The sequence below is a fragment of the Diplotaxodon limnothrissa genome, linkage group LG22 (genome assembly GCF_057381915.1).
Source record: "Diplotaxodon limnothrissa isolate DT_005_m linkage group LG22, D_limnothrissa_male_GT1.1, whole genome shotgun sequence".
Classification (NCBI taxonomy): domain Eukaryota; kingdom Metazoa; phylum Chordata; class Actinopteri; order Cichliformes; family Cichlidae; genus Diplotaxodon; species Diplotaxodon limnothrissa.
Genome location: NC_140616.1, coordinates 11,910,648 through 11,928,830, shown reverse-complemented (window position 1 = coordinate 11,928,830; position 18,183 = coordinate 11,910,648). Strand labels below are relative to the sequence as shown.

The following is an 18,183-nucleotide window of genomic DNA, read 5'->3' as shown; positions in this document are numbered from 1 at the left end:
ATGTCTACAAGTCCAATTTAAAATCACCAGTTAATCTAAGAGGCAAGACACGTAAACACAATGGCTGCAGACCTTTGCTGCCCCCTAACAAAAATGCTAGCTCCCACTGGAAGATAATAGGACACACACACACACAAGTGTCATTTATTTATTAGACAAAGCACAGCTCTGGCTCAGTGAAGGAAACACTTGTACGCATTTTAAAAACCCAACAAATCTAAACATTTTTACTAGGACTACACACGCAATGACAAGGCTAAAAAAGGGCTAAAAATAAGATTTTTTGAAAAGCTTCAACTGAATTATTTCTCTTTATGTATTGATTTTAGTCATGCCAAAGTATTACCATAGACCTCTACCATTACACTATGCAGAGCGAGTCCTCTTGTTAATAAACAATCTTTGGTCCACCGCGCAGGTGCGCATCCCTCAGCAGGTGCGCGTGCAGCGTCATTCCCTGGTTACAGCTGCCAGGAAGAAAAAGATTTCTTCAGTCATTAGTTGCAATGTCCGCGCTAACGCGGTGAAGCTCCCTCGGAAAAAGTCGGTTTTAGCTTCTTGTTTGTTTTAAGCTCGCAGTGTGTAGAAGAAGTTGCGTTTTATGAGTAAGGAGGAACAGGTGGAGGTCCAGGCGGAACATGGCTAAAGAAACACAAGAAGAGGAAAATCCGAACTCCGAATACGGTGAGCTGACGTCGGCCGTTGGTGTTCTCAGAGGATCTGCTTTCAGCGTTAAAGTAAAAATTTCCAAAGGCAGCTGAGAAAACTCTGAAATGAACGAGTTTAGAGTTAAATACTTTGTGAGAGCTGTGTTCATTTTTTGTGTCACGCCATTTTCTTTTTAGAGTTTTAAGTTAAAGTTTCTAACTCTTTTTTTTTTTCTTTTTAAATGAAGTGGTTATTAGCATAAACCCACTGTTTCTAACGTGGATTTTTTTAAATGACTGTTAGGTCGTTAAAGTTCAGTGATATCTTAATTATCTTCCTGTTTAACAGTAGGCCGTGTGCCAATATTAGTCTAATCAAACTGTTTTATTGTTTTACAGATAACCTAGTTTTAAAATGTTGTGACAGTTTTATTACTGACAAATCAGGACACCTCAGAAACCTGACTCTAAGAAAAAAGACAGTATCCAATGGGAGAAATAAGAAGGCTAAAATAGTTTTAAATAATTGCATCCTTTCCTTTAAAATTTCTTCCATTATTAATGTAATGCTTAGATTTAATCACAGTGTCAGTTGAGCATGGCCTTATGGTCAAATGTGTTAACTGTGTAGTGTTGGGGTTCGAAGGATTAGATACTAACTAACTAAATACTTGGTTATCTCTCATCTAAATACCAGTTTGTTCTCCCTGATGAGAATCCTCAGTTATTTAGGCTTGAAAGTTGCCTAAATCAACGTTTTATCATGAAAATATGTGCAGTTTATTTCTATAATGATCAGTTAACATTGTTTCATATTAGGGCGAATGTACACATAAGCACTATTGGTCTGCATAGTGTAAAAGCAGGGAGTCTGTGTTGCATTAGTTAACAGATTGTGGCCTTGTGGCTTGTGATTGTGGTTTGCACACAAACTCTAAAACTGGAGATGCTTAGATTCTTAAAAGACAAATTCTGTTGCTGCTGATGAAAACGTTTTGGCCACTTCACCTTGTGGAACGGAGTCTGCTCTGTTGGAGTACGTCATGAGTCTGTTGGCACTCTGGCAGGTTTGATAAGGCTACAATAAACAAACCCTCCCTGGAGGTAAACATGGATGGATGGATGGATTTCATGTCCTTCCATATAAGATGTAAAAACCAGGTGACCACAGCATCACTGGCAGCTGAACCTCTGTTTCTTAAAAGTGTGTGTGTGTGTGTGTGTGTGTGTGTGTGTGTGTGTGTGTGTGTGTGTGTCAATTCAGATGAGTGGTCTAATGATGATTCAGCTTTAAAGCTATTCTTTGTTGCTCTGATTGGCTTCACAGGGAAGTAGAAATCATTTTCAGGGCTTTGGACACTTCCTGATTCATTAGTGAGAGATTTGTTTGCTCCCTTTTTTGGAGCTGTTGCACTTTGGTCTCGGTTAAGAAAGTTTAGACAGTGTTGAGAAAGATGTGCCTTATTGCAAATCATTGGCCGCAAAACTTGTTAAGCCTGCCTGGTTCAACAGGTGAACCAATGTTAGAACATAACTCTGTTAATAAAGCTAATGTAGGAGACAGGAGAATCGCACATAGGCTTTATTTTACATTCTTAACACATTTATAAAATGACTGAGTTAAATAAAATGATTTTGGTGTCAGCTGTCTGATAGTGAGTTGGAGTTTGTAGATTTGTTGCTGTTCTTGGGATCATTGTCCTGTTACATTACACAGCAACACACAGCCAAGCTTAACCTGTCAGACAGGTTTGGCATTTCACTCTACGGCATTTGACAATTTCCCCAGTACCCTTAATAATGGGTTTTGACACCTCTAGTATATATCAATAAAAACATGGTTAGATGCTCATTAGAATAGGTTCCTATTTTTTCCAAGGGTAGCTACACTGACAAAGACAACTCTCATTCCACAGGTCGGATTCGAACCAAGCTGTACAGTATATGGTCGCCTGCTCATCCCAGTGAGCTAAACTGGCTCTTGTTCATGGTTGACTTTACACAGTTGGTATGGGGTGTTTGTGCTGACATGGTTGTGTCTGTCTGAAGGACACTGTCCTAGAACTCTTGTGATTTGTTCACATACAACTTTGCAAACTTAAATCCTGCAGCCATGTTCTTTTGTGGGAGAATAAGCTTCTTCTTTCTTTTTCATTATTTTTTTCAAATTGATGTTCTAATAAGAAAACCTTTCTCTGGTTATTGTAGCCATTGGAATGTTTAATCACAAGATATCCAGGAGTCGCATAACATTTGAATATTTAAAAAACCCAAAAACACCCCCGTTGTAAATCCGTCTCTGCCGGCTACAATTAACCAAGCCATAATTTCTTTTTACAGACAAACCGAAGAATTTAGGCAACATCTATGTTTTTCTTTGTGTCAGAGTCTCCTTGTGCCACTTCTATGTTAAGTCATTGCTTTAACTGGTTGCATTGCTGTGGGTTTAAAGGACTGGGTCTGTTCTGTCATCTGCCTCATTCATCTTAAGACAGGGTCATGCGATAACTTTCGTATTCATGGTCCTTTGTAATTTTTTCAAACTCAAGCTGTAAAATACCAGCCTGTATGAGGTTCAAAGTTTAAAGGTTTAAGGCTTTGCATCAGTTTTTTATGAGGTGTGTCATCTAAAGGTGCAGACTGTCATTTACTCTAAACACACAACAGCGTCCTAGCAGATGAAATCTGACACTCACGGAAAAACAAACCAGTGAAAAGCTGTCTGTGTTGTCAGCATTTTGTATCTCTGACGTTTCTCTAAGTATTTCTCGAGTGGAGATTTGGAGGACGTTAGTGTAGTCTTTTCAATGAATTGTTTGTTTGACACACCTGATATTTCAATGACTGAACAATACTGAGATGAAAAACTTTCTGATCTTATGTGTTGCAGTAATTGGCATTTTATTAGCCCTTCCTGTTTTGAAGGATTACACTATAATGTACATTTAGCTTTTTGTTATGGCCACTTATTGCCAGCTTTGAATCACATGATTGGCCCTGAAGTTCATACATCCTGTTGTAATATTTGCATCCTTCTCGGAAAGCCTGAGGGACTATGTGCAATGTTGACACACTGTCCTTTCAGCTCTATTCAAATTACTCAGTGAGACGACTTTTAAATTTTATTTTATATTCAGACCCGCTTGATTTGTAAGTCCACTGTATTCATTGTTGGTTCCTGCTAACTGTCCCTCTCTCTGTTCCAGGAAACAACAATGACATATTTCTTCTTAGTAATTCAATTCCTGTCATAGTGATTATACAGCAACACCTCTATGAACAATCAGCCCATAAAATATGAATGCAAGTCCCTGAAAGTTTTCCTTATTCACTTAGAAGTAATTCATTAACTTTAAACAGAGGGTGCCTGTTTTTTAAAGTTAAACAAATCTAACTATAAGAAATATTTCAGGAACTGGCTAAATAAAACTCCAGTATAACCAGGTTGAAAGATGGCAATGGTCAAAATGTCTTTATCCAAAAAGGCCTGTTTTAATAACTGCAACTTGTCCATTGTTGCACAGTTATACATTAAATCAGCAGTTCAAAAATGTGTAAGAAACTGCTAATGTGTCCTTGATCATCTGTTCACAAATAAGGAAGTTGTTGATTAATGGCGAATATTTGCCTTTCCCAGGACAACCAGCGCAGTTTGACCATAATTTCAAAGGACCTGTAAAGAATAGGTAAGTCTGACTCAAAGCTCACTGGATAGGTGGTGAAATTCTTACATTTTAACCCCCCTGTCCTCTGTCCAGCTGTGTGGTTCCTGGTGTAGTGTGTGTGTGTGTGTGTTTTCTTTTGGCCTAGGAAGACACATTTATCACATTTAATGAAGACACATTTAACAAAATCAAAAACCCATGCAAAGCTTACCCTGTTCACTTTACTTAATACTATCTCACTTTCTTTTTCTTTTCTTTTTTTTCTTTTTTTTACACAGAGGGTGTACAGATATAATCTGCTGTATTCTCTTCCTGCTGGTCATCATTGGCTACATAGTAGTTGGAGTTTTAGGTAAGAGAAACCCAACCCTGCCAGCACAGGCATTATGTGCCCAACTGTGTTTTCATATGTCCTCATGTTTTTCACTTCATACTCATTGCTGCTATATACTATAAAATACTATAAATACTATAAAATAATAATGACAATAATAGTGAAAGAAAGTCCTAGGACAGTTATTTGCCATTGAGGAGACAAGATGCAGTGGGGATAAAAGAGACCTGGAGTCTTTTAGTCTTCCTCACAGGTACTCTAAAACGGCGGTCGGAAGGCAACAACTCAAACTCACTGTGAAGTGGATGGTTCAAACAACTCATAATAGAATGAGCCTTTCTAAGCACATTTCTATTGTAAATGGCCAAAAGTCCATCTTGCCAGCGCCCTGAAATTTTGCTAGCAGTTTTTACCAGAAGTCCCAACCGATTCTTATTCTTCACCGTCAGGTTACCAAACCAGGCAGCGATACAAAAAGACATCACAGATTCGAACACAACTTCTATAAAACAAAGACAACATCTCAGATGAGACATTAAATGATCTCATTTTCCTTAAAAAGAACAGTCTTTGTTGAACATTTTTTTTAGTAGTGGCATCAGCATGAGATTCAAAACACAGTTTATGGTCAAGTACCACACCTAGATATTTATAACTCTCAACGATCCCAATATCGGCAGATTTAATGATAGTGGGTGATGAGCTATAAGAGGACTTCCTAAAATCAATAATCATGTCTTTAGTTTTTGACACGTTAAGTGAAAGGAAGGACTCATCACACCAATTCACAAAATCATCTACAACCTGTCCATGGCCTGACTCGTCCCCCACTAGAAGACTGACGATCACTGTGTCGTCAGCAAACTTCAGGATATGTCTGTTCGTGAAATTGCTGCGACACTCATTCGTGTACAGAATGAACAGTAGGGGAGAGAGGCAGCAACCCTGGGGTGATCCAGTAGAGGAGGAGAGCACATCAGAAAATACATGATTCACCCTCACGCATTGTGACCTATTAGTCAGAAAGTCTGTCACCCAGCCGACCAGACTAGTGTCAAGCTTGAAATAATTGTAAAGCCTGTCAGCAAGTAAGAAGGGTTGAATTGTATTGAATGCTGATGAAAAGTCAGCAAATAATAATCTTGCATGGGTGTGGGGGGCCTCAAGATGCTTATACAAGAGATGCAGGAGTGTGACAGCAGCATCCTCCACACCTCTCCCTGCTCTATAGACGAACTGGAAGGGGTCAAGATGGTGTTCAACATGCATTAAAATCTCCATCTTAATTATCTTCTCAAATAACTTCATCACTAAAGAAGTCAGAGCCACAGGCCTAAAATCATTCAGTACCTTAGGAGAACTGCCCTTAGCAACAGGAACAATGATGGCATGTTTCCAAATCTTAGGTACTGTCTGTAGCTCTGAAGAAAGTGAGAAGATATGGTGAAAAATCCCACTCAGCTGATCAGCACAAGTTCTCAGTACCTGTCCACAGATGTTGTCAGGTCCAGGACTCTTGCTTTTAGTGTTTCTAAAAAGATTAGCTACCCCCCTCTCATCAATACAAATTGATGGGGGAGTGATAGTCTTTTCCCTCAGTGTGCTGGTCTGCCTAGAACAGTCAAAGTTCTCAAAACGAAGGTAAAAACTGTTAAGACTGTCTGCCAGATGTTTGTCAGAGGTAAACCCCTCTAAGGTCTAATTAGTCATGTGTCCGTGTTTTTCGTATGAAGCTACTATGTAGTTGATATAAAGAACTAGGTAGGGTGGAAGAGCAAGCCTGCCTCTATACAGCAGGCTATAACAATATGTAACCCATCAAGTCACTAGTTAACTTTCTGACTTCACAGAAACTACTGGTTTTTAGAATCATTCATCGTTCATGAATTTTGTTGCATTTAGACCAATTTGTGTTAACTATTTTTCCCTCTTGTCAAACCAGAAGATTCATTTAATGGCAGAGATTTACAGCTCTTGATTTATAAATGCCAAGTAGATTACATGATGTAAAGGATTACACTTGTTGTTTCTTTCAGTTGTTTAGTTTCTATTGTTACTATGAACAGCTATGTTTTTCATATAGTTCCAGTCAGCAGCTTTTTATTGCTCTGTCATCAAACTCATTCCAACACTCAGGGCCATCTGTTATCTAGAGCAAACACAGCGGCCTGATGGGTCATGAAGTGACCTTATTTGTGTGTTCAATGGCTAGTATTTCCCAAATCTATTTCCTCCATTGAGATTATTAAAAGCACTGCACACAAGGGTGGATTTATAGTGGGAGAAATCTGCAAGCAACACATTGAACAAGATGGATTGGGTCAAACATTTACACGATTGGCTTTTAGTTTCTTTCTGAGTATTAATTTGTGCTTTTTTTTTCTCCCCTCTGTCAGCTTGGATCTATGGAGATCCAAGAGATATTCTTTACGCAAGAAACTCAACTGGCTGGTTCTGTGGAGTTGGGCCAAATAAGTAATTTAACCATTGTTTAGAGTCATTTTATTTAAATATAGAAAATATATACACACTTAATAATATAATATGAAATAAAAACTTTATTCATGTCTTTCAGAGACCGACCCAACTTGCTTTACTTTGACATTCTCAAATGTGCAACGTCTGTCAATGTGATGGCAAGTGTTCTCAATGGTTTCCAGTGTCCAACCACGCAGGTACACACAGCTGCTGCAGTTTGCTGTTCCTGTTCAAACTCTTTACTTTCCTCTCTGTGCTGCATAAATATTCCTATTTTTTCATTACCCATAGGTGTGTGTGAAAGAATGTCCCTCTGACTTCTGGGCCGTGAAGATAGAGTCGTACCTTGGTGAAAAACCTGCAAACGTTTTCAATCCAAATTACTGCGTGCCATCTCTTAACCTCAACAATTCTAACTTGGTAAGCTACAAACGGTGTTTAAAAGAAAGTATTCTTGTCACGCTACTGGGCTGGCGGCGTGAACAGCCAACTTTGTGAAGATCATAACTCGAGAACAGGGAAACTTGAGACTTTCAATTTGATTTTCAAATCTCAGTAAAGTTTGAATATTAGTGACCTCGATGCTTAAAGTCAAGGTCAGAGGTCATGTTTTTTGTACAATATCCTAGGAAATCAGATCTATTAAAAATCTTGGACGAGTTCAAATCTCGGTGACCTTGACCTCAAAGTCACTGTCAGAAAATCTTAAAATAACTTGCATTAACTCATAGAAGATGTTGCGTAGAGGTTTCAGATTTATGCCATAGCTGCAGTCTAGGAGGCAGGGCTAGCACTGGTGGCTGTCTCTATTTTTATGTATTCTATGTATGCAGTATTTATTTTTGGCCAAAACTTGATTGTTAAACATGTTTTTCAGAGTGTTAGTGAGATTGTACAAAAGGAGCGGTGTCCTTTCATGCTCATACCTACAACCCCTGGTCAGTAACAAATTCACATTACTGCTTTCATTTAAATTTCCTTGTATGTTCAATACACAGTACAGTACCTTGTGTATAGAGATCTAAAAAACATTCTAACTCCATATTTATGGTTAATTTTATTTTCCCTTTTTGTTCTGTGTGGTTAGTGCTGGGGAGATGTTTTCCTGATATCACAGCCTTGGGGAACATACCTTTATACTTTGCGAATGTTCCAGGCTTGCCTGCCTCAGTGAATGACACTGTTGCCCTCATCAAAAATGGCACTGGGTAATAGACATTATCAAGATGACTATGAATCTAAATGAACCCACAGACTTTAATAATCTTGTGTCTTTTTCCTCCTTATCAACAGCACAGGGTTGGTGGTTTTGTGAGTCTCTGTTGAGCCGTAGCGTAGCAGCTAGTTCTAGTTGCTCTTGTTGCTGCGTTTAACTCACTTATACACAGCGGCCTTAGATTTCATGTGACACACTGTCTTGGGATTTGCAGCCCTAAAGCATTAATGAGTAGTTGTCTTACACTCTCTGTCTGCCTATGCTGAATATCTTGGGTTATTTCTGGTTTCTATGACTTCCCAGCTTTATTAGTGTCACATTAGACATGTAGAACATAATTATATAAAAATGGTCACTGTTGGCTGCATGATGATCTTTTTACGCACCTTTTAATTACCCCCGTACCACTTTTAGAAATGGGTTTTAAATGCTGTTGTTCGTTGTTTTTTTTTTTGTGTTTTTTTTTTTTTTTTTTTTTTTTTTTTTTTCATTTGTAGTATTTGTTTTATCTGATGATGACTTTTTACTATTTAAAAGCAAAGGTGCCACCATCACATCTTGTCCTGTTTTGTCTTCGTTAGGGGCATTATCAACAGCTTTAACGCTAAGGACATCGCCACCCGAATCTTTGCAGATTTTGCATCGTCATGGCCGTGGATCATCCTGTGAGTTTCCCTGCTGAACCAGCATTGCACACTGCCACCTGCTGATGTACAGATAGAAGTCAGATTTTGTAATGAAGTTTTGATGATATCGAATAAGCCTTAACACAAAGTAGTAGTGTCAACTTAATATCTAAAATGCTGTATCAGGTGCTCTGTCTTAATAAGAAAACTAACAGAATACAATCACTTTCAATTATTATTTTTAATATAAAAATAAATGATTACTGTATATTAATATACTTGTCAGTGAGTTCAGATGATCTGTTTGCTATCAAAAAGGTACCAAGTTATTGTTTAAAGCATGTGGTTATCAGCATACACTTACATCCTCTTCACGGGGAACACCTGCACAGTGTAATTCAATTAGAAACATGACATGAATTCTGCTTTTACATAATCTATGCATTTTCTTTTTGTCATGTAGGTTAATGATTTCAGTGTATTGCAAATACACTACTGCCCTCACAATTGCTTCAGGAGCAAATATGAAATATTACCTTATTGACAGTGTCAGCAAAAAAGTAAATGGTACCAGTAGAAGTTGTGGCAGAGGCTTTGTATGAGATTACATTAAGTTGGATATGTGTTCTTAATATAGTTTACATCTTTCTCACGGCTTTCTTTTTACCTTAAAATCGTTGCTTTAATTTCTTATAAATGTCCTAACTGTCCCTCCATCCTGTCCACTTGTACTGTCTCAGTGGTTTGGTGATAGCCATGCTTGTCAGTCTGTTGTTCCTGTTGCTGTTGAGGTTTACCGCTCCAGTCATGGTGTGGGTCCTCATCATTGGAGTGTTGGCTGCTGGAGCTTATGGTAAATACACACCTGGAATAGTTTTTAAATCAGGCACACAGAGGTGCAGTGATGTCTGGATATAAAGAGGACCTAGTTATTTTATTTGTTGAAATACAAAGTGAAGTTAAAAAAAACAAAACAATTTTTTTCTTTTTTTTTCTTTTTTCAGGAATATGGCACTGCGCCTGGGAATATATAAACTACAAACAAAACTCTGCTACCATCACTACAATTGGATTCACCACAAATTTCCAGAGTTATCTAGAAGTCCAAGAGACTTGGCTGGCATTCTGTGAGTGTCATTAAAATGCTATTTAGTTCTAACCTTTGCTGTGCTGTTCAAATGTCACCAAATATTTCTCTGTCTCGTCTTTGTAATGTTCTCAGAGGTTGAGAGCGAGCAAGCTGTGGGTGCATTAATAAGCTAATTGGGTCAAGTGTTGGATATAAAAGTAAATAAATTAATCTAGAACTGGAAATTATGCATTTACACTAGAAAGAAAGTGCTTTTCTTTATATGGCCTTTTTGACAGTTTATGCACAGCAGCTATTCTGTGGTATTTTACAAGTAAGAGTACAGAGGAAAAGAGAGGTATAAAATCTAAATAAACAAGGACATTATTGGCACATTATGTGTGTACTGAAATCAGTATATCTAAAAATAAATGCAATAAAACCACTGTTGGCTTGCAGGAATTGCATGTCATGTTTACAGCACCTCTTGAATAATGACATTGTAAAACAGATTCAGTAACACAAATATCCTTTAGTTTGGGGGTTATAGTTTTCTTTGTTTTACACTGACACATTAAGCATTGGTAGCTTAATGTTGATTGTTAAAAGATGAATTCTTTTGTGTGTCTGGGCCAAAGGCCACAGTTTATTCGGCAGTAGTTACACACAGTAAAATATACAAAACAAGTATACACACATACACATACATGAGTAAGGTACATGGGTATATAAAAGTTCAAAGCTAGGCATGTTAAAAGATCAGAACAAATAAAGTACATTACAAGTAAAGTAACAGGGAGAACACATGTGGGCTAATATCTGTGTGTATGATTGTGGTGTGTAGCAGTTGGGTGTGGGCTTGTTCTTTTTTGTGACTCTCGTTATTCTGCTCCTCAGTGATAATTTTATGCATAGTTGAGGGGATCCTTCTGCTGACCCTCATCTTCTTACGCACAAGAATCCTCATTGCCATCGCCCTCATCCAGGAGTCCAGCAAGTAGGTTAAAAAAAACGAAAAATCATCCACAGGACTGGCTCGCTTTTAACAAATGTGATGTGAATAATTCAATTCTTAATCTTAAAAGGGACTCTATTAGTTTTACTTATCACAATAAAAGTAACAGTGCGTTTTTTATCTTATTGTGAAAATGTCACACAACCTTGGCATGACCTCATGATGTGTGTTGATATTCTGCAGAGCTATCAGCTACATGATGTCCACTCTGCTGTACCCTGTGGTCACCTTTGTTCTCCTGGTGGTGTGTGTGGCTTACTGGGGAGCTACTGCTTTGTATCCATTATTGTTATGTTTGCATGTGTGTACATGTTATTCTCAGGCTACACTATGGTCTGTAATATATAGATGATATTTGATAAACGCTTTCAGTTCTTTTCTTAAACAAATGGATGCAGATATTTGGCTACTTCAGGAAGTCCCACCTACAAAGTGGTGGCTCTGAACTCCACCATGAACGACTGTAGTAGTATCGATGGCACCAAGAACTGTGACCCTCTGGTGAGCCTACTGGGGATAAATTTTCAAAACATTTTTTTCCTTGACTTGTCTAGGAGATAATTAACTGTAATTCAATTCAGGGTCACCTGATCCAGCCCTAACTATAATCTTCATAATAAGGCTGAAAGTTTTGATTTTTTTTTATCTTAAAAATAGAGAGGGATGTTTTGTGAATTCAAACTGGGACCTGGCTCCATAGCAAAGGGACCTGATAGCTGAAGTTTTACCTCACGGTCTTGGAGCAAAGTGTTGTGATATGATGATTGATAGTCTTGTCATTCAGGATTAAAGAGGATTTAAAACGATTGTTTAATTGGTTAATAATTGGTTTACTGTTTGTTTGTTTTTGGTAGCTTTTTGGCAAATACATGCACAACCATTTCATATGGTTGTGCTACTTTCTTGTTCTCCTCGCAGAACTTCACCTCATCGGATTACCCAAACTGCCCCTCAGCCAGCTGCATCTTCATCAACTACAATAGCACGGACACCTTCCGGAAGAACCTCCAGTACCTGCACATCTACAACGTGGTGGCTTTTCTCTGGTGTGTCAACTTTGTCATTGCTCTTGGACAGTGCACGCTGGCTGGAGCTTTCGCCTCCTACTACTGGGCTTTCGAAAAACCGTCTGACATCCCCATGTTCCCTCTCTTTGGAGGTTTTATACGCTCACTCAGGTAGGTTAATGAGCAACTACCACATCCTGCAACAATGAATGAGTAAAGAGTAAATGACCCAGAGGTGCCATTTTGAGACCCAATTCTTTTTATATGATTACAGTATGTTTCAGAGGATAACGCACACAAAGCCTAATATTTTCATAATTTATAATTGGGGGGGCTGAAGAAATATTAGAAACGTGGATTATTTTTCCATTAAGCTGCCGCGGATGACTGTGAACGTAACTTTGTTTTATGTTCTGTAACTAGTCAAACGTTTTTACCTAGAAGTCAAAGTCTTCAAGTAGAGGGTGATTCTTAGTACAGGCCGACCGCAGCAATTAAACCAGCCACATCTCTATTTTTTATTTTAACTTTGATTTGTAAATTGTCTGCTGTACACAGCTAATCTAATATTTCCTGACATGATGTCCCACATAAGTTTTGTTCTTCTTAAAAAAAAGAACTACATTATCAATGCTGCTATTTCATCATTCATTCTTCAGCACGTTGCATTCAGTAGCCAGTAGACACATGTCAGTATAAAAGATGGACATGCCAACATAATGCCAGCCACTGATTTTTCATGTCCTGTTTTGAAGCCTTGACTTGAGCGCTGTAATCTTAGTGTTTTGAAACCAGATGTCATGAGGCTGATCAGACTGAGAAACTGAGGGACACCCCATTCATTGCTAACCATTGGCCATATCCTAAGTAATACTCCTTCCAGATTCTAAAAATGATCCCAATTTACAAAATGGACTTGATGTTGTATTTACGAAACTAACAACTGGACCTAAAATCTTACCACAGAGCGAAGGAGCTAAAGAAGATTTTCACATATGTCTTTGTAAAAACAGAAGTGTCTGTTTAATTGTCGTTGCCAGTTTTAGGCATTCAGTATTAGTTTAGTTTTTACACCTGGAATCTACATATATCTTTTAAACTGGCTAAGAATACAACATGTAATGATTTTTCAAGGTACCATTTGGGCTCTTTGGCATTTGGTGCTTTGATCCTGACCCTGGTTCAGATCATGAGGTTGATCCTGGAGTACATTGACCAGAAAACAAGAGGTAAGAGTGATAATATTCTCAGATGTCACTGCCACAGGATACGAGTAAAAGTATATTTTGAAATAACTGGGTGGTCAAAGATGTTTATATACTAAGACACTAAGAATTTTCCCTGACTTGTCGTCTCCAGGGTCGCAGAACAGTTGTGTGCGTTTTATATTGTGCTGCCTGAAGTGCTGCTTGTGGTGTCTGGAGAAGTTCATAAAGTTCATCAACAGGAACGCTTACATCATGGTGAGAGGACATCATGTGAAAAACAGCCTTTGATATTAACTATAAGCGTTTCTTTTTCTACTCTAAACATGATAAAATTTGTTTTACTATCTTTACATAATTTATCCAGTATTTCACTGGAGTCTGAAAATCACTCTGTTTTTTTTTTTGTTTGTTTGTTTGTTTGTTTGTTTTGTCAGATTGCCATTTATGGGAAAAACTTCTGTGTCTCAGCCAAAAATGCTTTTCAGCTGCTCATGAGAAATGTGATAAGGTTTGTGTTGTAGTTATTTCCACAGTAAAGGGTCTGTGCTTAGTACTTCATGCTTACAGTTCCTGTAATGCTTGTACAGAACATGAATGTATTTGCACATGTTTGAGAGACTGAGTGATTTAGTGTCGTGTTTCTCCGTCCTGCCCTGCTTGTGCTCTCAGGGTTGTGGTGCTCGATAAAGTCACAGACCTGCTGCTATTCTTTGGGAAGCTGATGGTGGTTGGAGGTGTAGGTAAGGATGACATCGATTCATCTAGCAAATCTGTCACTGTGGGGGTTTTTTGTAAAAATACTCTGTAGCAGGTTTTATGTTATTATAGAATATTTTCAATTAAATTTGTAGATTGATTTTTAATCTGTTGGGGAGATGTTCCAATTTATATTTATAAAGGAACTAGACGAGTCTGGCCTGGTCCAAACTCGTCTGCCTTTTAAGCTGTTACAATTGTCAACAAGTTGATAAATGGTCTTTGTGCTGTGTGCTGGTGAGTGTAGTGGAAGCATCAGAGAAAACTCAAAACAGCTGCAAGCTACATCCGCAAACATGGTGGAGAGGCAAATTTATGAGATTAAAAAACAAATCAGCCATGCTGTGCATAGAGCTGGTAAAGAGTGCACAAGGCAGAAACACTGCCAGTGTGTTTGGAAGCTGCCAGGGACGAAATGTCACAGACACGCACACGATGTGCACCCAGGGTGAGACGGGAACGGCCTGTGGGTTGATCACTGTGACTGACTCTGAGACACTCTCATTTAAATCACCAGTAATCTCTCATTGGAGTATGATTGAACTTTGAAGTTAAATAAGTGGAAACTGGAAAAGTTCAGTTTCTAGTTGAGTTCCTGCCAAACAGAATCTGTTTCAGTTGTTTGTAGCTGCATGTTAAAACAATTAGTGCTTTAAGGGGAGTGCTAAAACACAGGAAGTTCAAACAATCAATTTAAAGAAAAAGAAAAAGTACAACTAAAATATATACAAAGCTGCAATAGTTTACATTCAATCATTAAAAAAAGTGATAAATGCTAAATTAGAAAGTACAAAAGAAACCCTGAAAATGATGAAAGCATCTCAGCAGCATTTGGTCACTGCTGATTAAACTCTAATATCTCAGTTTGTCCGAAAGAATAGGTTCTGAAGTCTGAATCTCCTTTCCAGGTGTTTTGTCCTTCTTTTTCTTCTCTGGACGAATTAAGCTGCCGGGCTCCAGCTTCCGTTCCGAGAACCTCAACTACTACTGGATGCCAATAATTGTGAGCTAATCTCTTTTTTTAGGATAGTTGTCCTTGTTTCCATTTTTCAGGGATTTGTCGTTGATTTATTTTTTTCCTTTGTTCCTGTAGACGGTGGCGTTGGGTAGCTACCTCATAGCACACGGATTTTTCAGCGTGTATAACATGTGTGTGGACACACTCTTCCTCTGCTTCTGTGAGTAAATACAGTTTACTGAATAATGTTTTATCACATTATTTCCACATAAGCGAGCAGCGCATTGCTCACACTCGTCTTCCTGTCTCACCCACAGTGGAAGATCTGGAGCGTAATGATGGATCTGCAGAGAGGCCGTACTTCATGTCTAAAGGCCTCATGAAAATCCTCAATAAATCCAACAAGATTCAAAAAAAGCAGAAAGCTAAGGACTGAAGATATTTGTTGGGGTTTTCTGCATATGTATATGAAACCACACAAAACTGTCACACACATTCAGGATGTCTTTCTTTGTATCTCTTCACTTTTAGATATCATTAGCTAGGTTTAACAAAATTACTCTGCAATTTAGCACTTTTTAATAGCTTGCTTTTTGTTTTAACATTTATATTTAGTATTAATGACTGTACATATAAAAGGACCGAGAGATTCCAAGTAATGCAAATCTATTCATCTGTTAATTTGTTTTTCATAAGCACTTTTCCAGCATTTAATCCTCCTGCTGGTTGATTGGTTGTTACAGTTTTGAATGTCAGTTGAAAGTTAAGACTCAATGTACAACTTGAATTCTAGAGAAACATTTAAGCTAATTTCTAAAAATGCTCTTACCGGTATATATTTTGAGATTTGTAAAGTTTTTATACATTTTTATGTTCACAATATTGTTAATTAATTGTAAAAGAATAAAGTTGTAAATATGAACATCTGCCTCCAGCAGCTTCTGTGTGGATTCTCATCGTTTTAGAGCCATTTTTTCCTACCTCTGAGTTCAGTTTCATATTTACTACCAGAATCACCTTTTTTACTTTCACAAGTAAAATATTACGGTATTCGCTATATGGTCCACATGATAGTCCTATTTTATTAGAACTTCATTAGGATTTTTGGGTAAAACCCATCTCACATTGGCCTTGTATAGTGCACTCTGCAGGATTGTACTGCATGAATTGTAGATTGGGGTTTCTAGTCAGTTTAAAGCTGACCGATAAATCTGCCCCATTTCACAATAGGAAGAGATATTGATTTATTCACTGATCTGATTTTGGAGAGTGCCTTGTATATTGTAGTCAGTAGTTTGGGGGTTTTGAGATTATGGATAGCACCACAATTGATAGTGTTTATAATTTGACCTGATTAGGCTTAAATTTCTTTTTTCACTGTAGAATTAATTTGATGATGGTCTAAAAATGTATTCACATTAATCCCTTATTGTAATTCTAATCTGTCAGATGGAATGAAGTCTATTTCTAAATAAATATATGTTTGGAGCATTTTAATTCCTTTACAACTGCAATCTAGGAAGTTTATCATGTTATTGTTTTGTCAGGCTTCGGGGTTGTTCCAGATGGGTGTATGCATGGGATTAATGAAGACTGAAGATTTTTAAAAACTCCCACCATGCTGTCATAGATGAGCCAATATTAATGCTTTTAAAGCATATGTGTCATTTGATGTTTCAGCTACTGAATGGTAGCACTGAAATCTCTATTTTTACATAGTTTTACCTAGAATTATTTTATTCCTCAATTATTTTCATTAAATATATTTTATGAATATTTAATTTTCCAGTCTGAATAAAAGTCCCTGAAAGTTTTGTTTATTCTTTGAGGCTCCAGTACTGTGTTCTGAGCACATATGGGTTTTCTTTTTTCTTTTTTTAACTGGTTAGCTAGAAATCAACCTGATTTGTTCCCATGTTCAAAATTTGGCAAGTGCCGTCTTTGTCCTAACAATCGAGTTCTGTTTCATTCTTTTTTTTGGTTTGTTTTAAATCAATAATTTCATTTGATTTTAGTTTTGCCTTGTGTATTAAGCTCAGCATTTCCTGTTCCTGGGAGAAAACATAGGCTTTGTCTAAGGATTTAATTGTTTCTTCTAATTGTTACCCTAACACAAGAGGAAGGTTAAGTGCTTGATGATCAGTTGAACTCTTAGGAGACTAAAATAATGTTGTGCATGTTTCTTATCTCATCCAACTAAAAGCTCCACCCTAAAATGTGTGGATTAGATTGAAATCTCTGATTATTTACTTCAAATTACTCTTAGAAACTACAATAGCTCATCCAATTAATTAAGCTGCTCTTGAATGTAACATTGTAATGTTTATCCAGTTTGATTTGAGCTTTGCAAATGTGAAAATATCGTATTCTATTAATATTAATCACAAGGCACTGGCATGCATGACATTATGACTAGGAGCTGAGCCCCCATAAAACAGAGCACCATTCCCTGGTTAATACAACCAGGGAAGGGTGCTGGGGTTGCTGTAGAGCTATCAGTCCACATAGAGCCAGTATTGTGCAAAAAAGTGATTTTCTGTATTTAAACTGCTTTAAATAACTTGTTGGCCTATAACAGGGGTCCTTAATCCCAGTCCACGAGGGCTGGTGTCCCTGCAGGTTTTAGATCTCACCTTGGGTCAACACACCTGAATCACATGATTAGTTCATTACCAGGCCTCTGGAGAACTTCAGGACATGTTGAGAAGATAATTTATCCATTTAAATCAGCTGTGTTGGATCAAGGACACATCTAAAACCTGCAGGGACACTGGCCCTCGTGGACTGGGATTGGGGATCCCTGGCCTATAATATGTGAAACATGTCAAATGAATCCCTTGTGAATGATATTAAGCCACAAACAGCATTCCTGTTACAAAGGAAAAGTCCCAGTTTTTAGCACAACACCCATTTTACCTCTGACTGCATAAATATATGACAGAAAAATAATGAAAAATCACAACAGGTCAGCTTTTAATGTAGCAAATGATCACATCTGAGAAGCTTTCAATAAATAACTTGATCATTTTCTGTAAGTTAACTCAGTTGTTTAATTGCCCACTTCAATAAAATAAAATAAAAAATAAAATAAAAAAAAGACAACACAGAACGAGACCATGTTTTAATCTTAGTTCATTTTTGGTTTTGCACTACGTCTCCATGTTTCTCCAAAGACTTCCATCACTCGTTTTAGTGTCACATAAG

The 18,183-nt window shown here is 37.6% G+C and overlaps 1 protein-coding gene across 1 annotated transcript; it reads left to right on the top strand.

Moving 5' to 3' along the window:
* Positions 1 to 638: 638 nt before the first annotated feature.
* On the top strand, positions 639 to 15,415 carry slc44a4 (solute carrier family 44 member 4). Its single transcript, XM_085346855.1, has 23 exons — positions 639 to 684; positions 4,285 to 4,333; positions 4,591 to 4,664; positions 7,043 to 7,121; positions 7,222 to 7,321; positions 7,416 to 7,544; positions 8,002 to 8,062; positions 8,212 to 8,332; positions 8,418 to 8,435; positions 8,922 to 9,005; positions 9,707 to 9,819; positions 9,971 to 10,093; positions 10,933 to 11,032; positions 11,234 to 11,326; positions 11,449 to 11,551; positions 11,969 to 12,228; positions 13,192 to 13,286; positions 13,417 to 13,520; positions 13,700 to 13,773; positions 13,935 to 14,005; positions 14,930 to 15,024; positions 15,115 to 15,199; positions 15,297 to 15,415. The coding sequence occupies exons 1-23, from the start codon at positions 639 to 641 to the stop codon at positions 15,413 to 15,415; spliced, it is 2,196 nt and encodes a 731-aa protein (XP_085202981.1).
* Positions 15,416 to 18,183: the final 2,768 nt, after the last annotated feature.

Excerpts from the sequence above, each read along its gene's own strand:
- slc44a4 (XM_085346855.1), top strand. The coding sequence starts at position 639 with ATGGCTAAAGAAACACAAGAAGAGGAAAATCCGAACTCCGAATACG. Across the intron at positions 7,322-7,415 it reads TCCAGTGTCCAACCACGCAG|GTGTGTGTGAAAGAATGTCC; the intron begins GTACACACAGCT and ends CATTACCCATAG. Across the intron at positions 15,200-15,296 it reads CACACTCTTCCTCTGCTTCT|TGGAAGATCTGGAGCGTAAT; the intron begins GTGAGTAAATAC and ends TCTCACCCACAG.